Genomic DNA, 7,363 nt, shown 5'->3' on the forward strand with positions numbered 1-7,363 from the left:
CCACAGGGCCTGCGGCTACTGTTTTCCTCCTGGATGTCCCAGGTGGACCTGGCACACGGGCAGGGCCTGCATCGCCCACCCCACCCCTTGCCAAACGCCCAAGTCGCAGAATTGACACCGGTTTGTTCCTGCCTCCTCTCAGCAGGGCACAGAATCAGGTGCAAGCCCTCCACAGAGCCCTTGGGGGCTGGGGGCTGCCCCGGGGAGAGTCCGCCCACGGCCGGCGGAGACCGGAGCTCCTGGGACACGGGCACAGCTACTCAGCCAGCAGCAGCAGCAGCAGCAGCAGCAATTTTATTGCGACCAGAATCCGCTGGTCATGTGAGGGAGGGACGGGCAGGGACGGGGCAGGACACTGCTGGTCTCTGATAACCACGCTCCACGTCCAGGACACAGGTCAAAGCTCGAGGTCCAGAACCGGCTGCCCCGCCTGAGCTCTCAGCCGCCTCTTCCTGCTACCGCCAACCGGGGCGCCCCGGCGGGCCGAGGCAGGAGAGGCTGAATCCGTTCCCAGAGCCTCCGTCCAAGGCGCCCCAGGCACGGGGCGTGGAGGGGGCAGCTGGCACTCAAGTCTGATTTCTGTCCGTGTCCTTGTGGATTGTTAGGGGAAAGCGTGAGGCCCCCTCTTGGGGAGAGGGCGGGGCGGGGCGGGGGAGGGGAAACAAAGGCTCAAAATGAGAATCAGTGGCTGCGACCCTGTGGGTGGGCGCTGGGGTCGTGACTCCTGGGCCAGGTGTCCACACGCCACCTCCGGGCATCGCCCCAGCCGCGGTGCCGCGGGGCCTACGTGGGGATCTGCACGCGGTCCAGGTCCTGCTCCATGATCTGGAGGACGTCGTCCAGGATGGAGGGCCCCAAGTCCACGTGCAGGGACAGCAGGGAGCTGGCGTGGGACAGGAAGGGCTCCTCCGCGCCCGGCTCTGGGGTCAGCCCGTTGGGGGGCGAGCCAGCCTCCGGCATTCTCCAGAGGTCCACGCTGCCCGCCTCCGGTGGGGAGGGCTGTGGGGAACGCGGGGGGCTCTCCAGGTGCAGGCGAGGCGGCTTGGGTGGGGCCTGGGCGGCGGGCAGAGTGAGGGCCTGGGGCCCGCCCATGGCCGGCAGGGAAATGGCGTTCTTGAGCAGCGGGGACAGCCCGTCGGGGAGCTCCCGCCCGTACACGGTGGCCGTGCGGGTGAACTGGAAGGGGAGGTCGTAGGCGCCGTCCTCCTCAGGCCCCTCTGCGGCGGCCGTGCCGGGCAGGAGGTGGAGCTTGCCCTGCAGGAAGGAGATGTCGCCAAACATGTCGCCGCCGCCGCCGCTGCCGATGTGAATGGTGTGGCGGAAGTCCCCCAGCGGCGGGCTGATCATGTCGGACGACAGCAGGTCCCGAAGCTTCTCCTTCTTGCCCTTGCGGCTGCCACGCTTCAAGTAGATGGGCACCTTGGTGGACATGGTGACCTCGCCGCCCCGGCCGGGCTGCCAAGTCCACGGCCTCTCTCGCAGCTCACCGGGGCCTGGAAGCACCTGTTGCAGACACCAAACCTGCCACGGGCTGCGAGGAAACGGTAGGGGGCGCGGCCACGGTGGGCTCCAGGAATCAGAGCGATTACAGATCAGGGAAGGAGTCTCTGTCGAAGGCAGCTGCAGGCGGCGATGCGCTCCGGCCCTGACCCGACGGCGTCTCCCAGGCTGAGGAGCTGAAACACAGAGGGGACACAAGTCAGGGACGAGGGGACACACGGCAGAAGCACGCGTCAGGTCTCGGCCCCTGCACCAGCCCTGGGAGAGGTGTCTCTGTAAAGAAGAGCGTCGGCACAGACCCACCGCGCCTTAGACACGAGACCAACAGCCCCAAGCGTCCCCCTTACGCATGGAGAAACTGAGGCCCAGGAACCCAAGGCTCAGGCCCAAAGTCGTGTACAAAGTCCTGCTCTGGTCTCTCGCCCTGGGTCGGCGCCACTGCCCACGTGCTCACTCCCTGCCTGACCCCCACTGCTCAGCAAGTGGGGCGTGAGAAGGGCCGAATGTGGGGAGCGCAGGGGCAGGGGCGACTCCCTGCTGGGACCCTCTGTCGGGCACCCCCAGGCCCACACACACAGGGGGCCTTCAGCCCTCGCTGTGGAAGCCAGACACCTCCACGCTTGGTCCCATCGCGGCCCTCCTGCAGGTGACGTCACCCTCTCATCAGAGTGCCAGTTGGAGTCCCGGCTGCTCCACTTCCCATCCAGCTCCCAGCGAGTGCGCCTGGGAGGCAGCAGAGGACGGCCCGAGTGCTTGGGTCCCTGCCAACCACGTGGGAGACCTGGATGGAGCTCTTGGCTCCTGGCTTGGGCCTGGCCCAGCCCTGGCTGTAGCAGGCATTTGAGGAGTGAGCTAGCAGACGGGAGATGTCTGTTTCTGTCTCTCTGCCTTTCAAGTAAATGAAAAATAAACGTTTTTTAAGAAAAGCATTTCTCATGGGCTGGTGGTGAAGCCGGCCCTGTTCCCTGCCTCAGCACCTAGAGAGAAGGGGAAGGAGAGCACAGATATGTTGGGGGGTGCTCTACTGTTCTTGGCGTCTGAATCAACTGTCACAACCACCTAATATCCTCATTGAACAATCAGATGGGCGGGCCTTGTGGCAGAGCTGGTTAAGCGCACGCCGGGGAAGCCTGCATCCCACGTTAGTGCCTGGTTGGAGTCCCACCTCTGCTGGGATCCAGCTTCCTGCCACCTCCCCGGAAGAGCAGACGAGGGCTCAAGTAGCCGGGGTGCTGTCACCCGTGTGGGAGAACCCAGTGGAGCTCCTGGGTCCTGGCTGCAGGCTGGCCCAGCCCCGGCTGCTGCAGGCATTCGAGAGTAAACAAGAGGATGGAAGATTCTCTCTCTCCCTCTCTGTCACTCTGCCTTTCAAACAATGAATGCATGAATACGTATTTAAATATATATATATTAAACAAGAAAAACTTGAGCATCACGGAGTGGGTGTCCCGCCTAGCAGCTAGAACACGTTGGGGAGCTGCTTTGCTGTGAGCCCTGGCTTCTGACCCCGGCTCCCTGCTCACGTAGACACGGAAAGAGCTGGCGAGGGCTTAGGTAACTTTGCTCAGTCCAGGGAGGACACTCAGGTGAAGCTCCTGGCTCCCAGCGTTGGCTTGGCCCAGCTCGGGCCATTGCAGCCATTTTGGGAGTGAACCAGTGGGCGGGGACTCTGTCTGTCTGTCTCTCTCAAAAAACTAATTTTTAAAATACTGATTTATTTATTTGAAAGGCAGAGTTACAGACAGAGAGAGGAAGAGACACACACACGGAGAAAGGTCTTCCATCTGCTGGTTCACTCCCAAATGGCTGCAATGGCCAGAGCTGGCCAATCTGAAGTCAGGAGCCAGGAGCTTCTTCTGGGTCTCCCACGTGGGTGCAGGGGTCCAAGGACTTGGGCCATCTGCCACTGCTTTCCCAGGTGCATTAGCAGGAGCTGGATCAGAGTGTAACAACCAGGACTCGAACTGGCGCCCACATGGGATGTATGTGCCGTACACGATAGCTTTACCCACTATTCCACAGCACTGGCCACCAAATAAATTAAAAATTAGAGGGCCGGCACTGTGTCTCACTTGGTTAATCCTCTGCCTGTGGTGCCGGCATCCCATATGGGCACCGGGTTCTAGTCCCGGCTGCTCCTCTTCCAGTCCAGCTCTCTGCTGTGGGCCCCTGCACTCGCATGGGAGACCAGGAGGAAGCTCCTGGCTCCTGGCTTTGGATCGGCATAGCTCCAGCCATAACGGCCATTTGGGGGGTGAACCAATGGAAGGAAGACCTTTCTCTCTCTCACTGTCTAACTCTATTTGTCAAATAAATAATAAATAAATAAAAAATTAGAGCTATCAGGGCTGGCAGTGTGGAGTAGCAGGTTAAGCCTCTGCCTGGAAGCTGGCATCGCATATGGGCACCCGGCTGCTCCACTTCTGATCCAGCTCCCTGCAAGTGCGCCTGGCAAAGCAGCGGAAGATGGCCCAAGGGAGACCTGGAAGACCAGGCCCAGATGTGGAGTGAACCAGTGAAGATCTCTCTCTCTCTCTCTCTCTCTCTCTCCTCTGCTATCTCTCTCTAACTCTGCCTTTCAAATTAATATATATATATACATAGCAAATTAGAGGTGTCGGGCATTTGAAGGGAGAGGAAGAGGCAGTCAGCGCCATGGGGTTGGTGGAAACACGAAAGGATGGCACCCAGATGTTGACAGTGGTTACTTCAAAACGGCGCAATTTCAGGTTCACTTTTTCCCTCCTTAGTGAGACTTTCCTGAGCTCAAATTGTTAATAATGAGCATGCAATATAATTTATGTTGTCAGGGGGAAAAAAGTCTATTCTTAATGTGGAAAAATCAACACTCCGAAGGAGGGTCACACCGGAACAGAGCGAGTATTCCGCCCGCTTCCCGGGGCGGGGTGCGCCGAGGGCCCGCCTGGCCTGTGCCGGACACGTGGGAGCCCAGCCGTGGCCAGCACAAAAGGCAGAGGAGGAAACACGTCCAAGGTCACCCAGCGGGCAAGGGCAGGGCCCAGATTCCGGCCAGATGAGCCCACCCTCTCCTACGGCCCCTCCCCAGGCCAGCAGGGACTGTGCACGGGAGGCTCCGGCCAGGTCCTCTGCTCCATCTGCACCCCCCGGGCAGGGTGAGCACCGGGGGGCAGGAAGGAGGAAGGGGGAGAGGCAGGGCCCTCACTCGGGAAACCCCACCCCAGGACCGGACACCGCAGGTCAGCCCCTGGGGGCCCGGAGGCCGGACACTGCGCACCTGCAGGTTAGCAGGAAACAGAGGAACACGTCTCCTGCCCCAGTGGAGCTCAGCTCTGCCAGGAAGGAGCTGGGGGCAGGCAGGGGAGGCAGCGGGCACCAGGAAGCCCCCAAATCCCACTCCTCATTCATCCTGTGCCTGCCACGCCAGGCCCGGGGGCACCCTGACCTGCACCCAGTCCGTCCCCTTGCTGGGGTAGCTCTTTTTTTTTCATTCATGGACAGCGGGGCTGATGGGTAGGAGGATCTGCCCTGAGCCTGGGCCAGGTCCCCCCTCCCCCCCGACAACGCCCGCCCCCTCTGCATGAGTGCCAAGACAGCCTGAATGTTTCCACAACAAATTGGGCGGCCCTGACAGCTGTCTCGCTCAGAGCCAGATGCACCGCCCAATTCCAGATGTGGGGAGACGCGAGGGTGCGGCTGGGAGTTACAGCCATCAGGCCCCAAGTATTCGCATTTGGCAGCCACAAGACCCCCGGTCCTGGCCTGCCACGCAACCTCCCGTCTGCAGTCTCCCCCAGCAGAGGCCGAAGCCGAGATGTTACCTTTGCCAAGGTCGGGTAGCAGGCTGGAAGAGTGCAGCCTGGTACCCAGCCTGGTGGGCCGTGCCAAGCTCCACAGCCAGGTTTGGGAGCAGGAAAGAAGCAGGTTCCCCAGGGGCCCCTCTGAGTCCTAGCCTTTGGGTGCCCCCCCCCCAGCTTGCAAGTGTCCACAGATCCCAGCAGGACAAAGCTGTGGGGTCCCTGCAGCTATGGGAAGAACAGATGGGAGCCATCCCAGCTCTCTGGGCTGGGCCTGGACAGGAGCCCTGGCCTCCCTCAGAGAAAACCACTTCCTGGAAGCAGAGCCCCTCCTGTCGCCAGGAATAGGAGGCCACCCTCCAGGACCCAGGCTCAGAGAGCAGTCCCCCACCCCGGAATCAGGAGACCCACTCTGTCCAGCTTCAGCCAGGGCCCTGTGACCTCGGGCAAGACCAGGTCTCACCTTCCCTACCCATAGAGTGGGCTGCCAACGAAGCCAGCAACCCGAGGGCTGCTGGGACCCCACTGTTCCACCAGCGAGCCCAGGCGTCCACGTACAACGGCCGGGATCCGCGGGTCACTGCTGGCCCTGCCACCCATTCGGAAGACGGCAAGCGCTCTGGCTCGCGGGGTGCAGGGCCTGGAGGCAGCCTGAAAGCCCACGGTCTCTGGTCCCAGGCATTGGCCTCCGAGGTCCGCCAGCAGAGACCACGCCCGCGCGGGTCCGGCTCAGCGGCTGCGGGGTCTCGCGGGGTCTCCGTGCGGAGCCGCACCCGCTAGGTGGCGCGCGCGCTCCCGCTATCGCCCTGCGCGCCGCGGAGTCCGAGGGTGCACCCGGCTCTCCTGGGCGCCCCGGAGGAGCTGCGGGTCCCAGCGCCAGAGGCGGAATGCCCGCGGGGGCCTTTCTCGCGACGCTTCACGCAAGCAGGGGCAGAGGGGCGATCAGGGTCGCTGCTCGGGTCTCCCAACTCTGGGAGGAGCCGCCCCCCGCGCTTTCCGGCCTGGGCGAGGTCCGAGTGTCCGCTCGGCAGGGGGCCAGAGCTCTGGCGTGCCGGCCCCGGCGCCTCCCGGAGGTCAGGTTCCGGCACCCACCCCTCCTCGCCCCCTGCCCCGGCGCACCCCACCCAGCCCGGATGCGTTTCAGGGCACTCAAGGCCGCGGCTAAAGATAGGAGGACACCTCACCATCGGCTAAAAATACGCCCCCCGGTCCTGGCGGGGACTCTGGGAGCGCGCTCCAGGGTCCCGGGGGCGGGGAGGGGGCTCGCGCACAGAATGGACGGAGGAACCGGGAGTCCAGTTCGGGATGCGCAGCGTCCCGGGGACCCTGAAGGGCGCAGGTGGGGCTGTGGGGACCGGGGCGCGGGCGAGAATCCCACGGAGCCCGAGGCGCAGGGGCAGGACCTGCGCGGAGGTGAGACCCGGGCCGGGACGCGAGCTTCTCGGGGGGGGGGGGGTGGACAGGCGCGGAGCCGCGGACCGTGTAACTCACCGCGAGGCGCGCGGGCGGGCGGCGAGGTTCGGGAGCCGGACGGCGCGGCGGCGGGCTGGACCCTGGCTGGGAACTTGCTGCGCGGACCTGAAGCCCCTGGGGTCCCGCCCCTGGCCAGCGGAGCCAATGCCGGGGCCGCCCCGCCCCGGCCCCGCCCACGGGCCCGCCCACTCGGGGCACCGCCCAGGGCTCCCCGTTCCGAGGGGCGCAGTGCGGGGCCGCTGTCCCGGCTCCCGCGGCGGCCGGCAGGGTGGTGTCGGGGGCCCGGGGTGGACTCTGCGGGCTCGGGCTGTGCCCGTGGGAGCCAAAGCCGTAGCTTCTAGGGGGGCCGGGGAAGCCGTGGCCGGAAGATAGAATAATTTTAAAGAATTCACGGAGCCCACCCTGCGGAGGGGGGGGGTCGTGGGAGGAGCCAGCACGGTGCGTTAGGTGATCACTAAGGGCATGAATGAGTCTACGTCAAAATATCAGACACGAGGGAGCTTCGGAGTGTTGGTCACTTCCTGGGAGCTAGGCGGAGAGGGGAGTATATCCGCGTGTGTGTGCGTGTGCGTGTGCGCGCGTGGGAGCTGGCGGGGTGGCCCGTGCACTCCTGC

General features: G+C 64.0%; 1 protein-coding gene across 1 annotated transcript; it reads right to left on the minus strand.

Moving 5' to 3' along the window:
* Positions 1 to 275: 275 nt before the first annotated feature.
* Positions 276 to 6,886, minus strand: CDC42EP2 (CDC42 effector protein 2). Its single transcript, XM_008251795.5, has 2 exons — positions 6,768 to 6,886; positions 276 to 1,676 (listed from the first exon to the last, which is right to left on the minus strand). Exon 2 carries the CDS (start codon positions 1,429 to 1,431, stop codon positions 784 to 786), a length of 648 nt encoding a protein of 215 aa, XP_008250017.2. The 5' UTR covers positions 1,432 to 1,676; positions 6,768 to 6,886; the 3' UTR covers positions 276 to 783.
* Between the last annotated feature and the right edge of the window lie 477 nt (positions 6,887 to 7,363).

This window comes from Oryctolagus cuniculus, chromosome 1 (genome assembly GCF_051225735.1).
Source record: "Oryctolagus cuniculus isolate XC-2025 breed Fujian yellow rabbit chromosome 1, ASM5122573v1, whole genome shotgun sequence".
Taxonomy (NCBI): Eukaryota; Metazoa; Chordata; class Mammalia; order Lagomorpha; family Leporidae; genus Oryctolagus; species Oryctolagus cuniculus.

Coding starts and splice junctions, on each gene's coding strand:
- CDC42EP2 (XM_008251795.5), bottom strand. CDS start 1,431: ATGTCCACCAAGGTGCCCATCTACTTGAAGCGTGGCAGCCGCAAGGGC.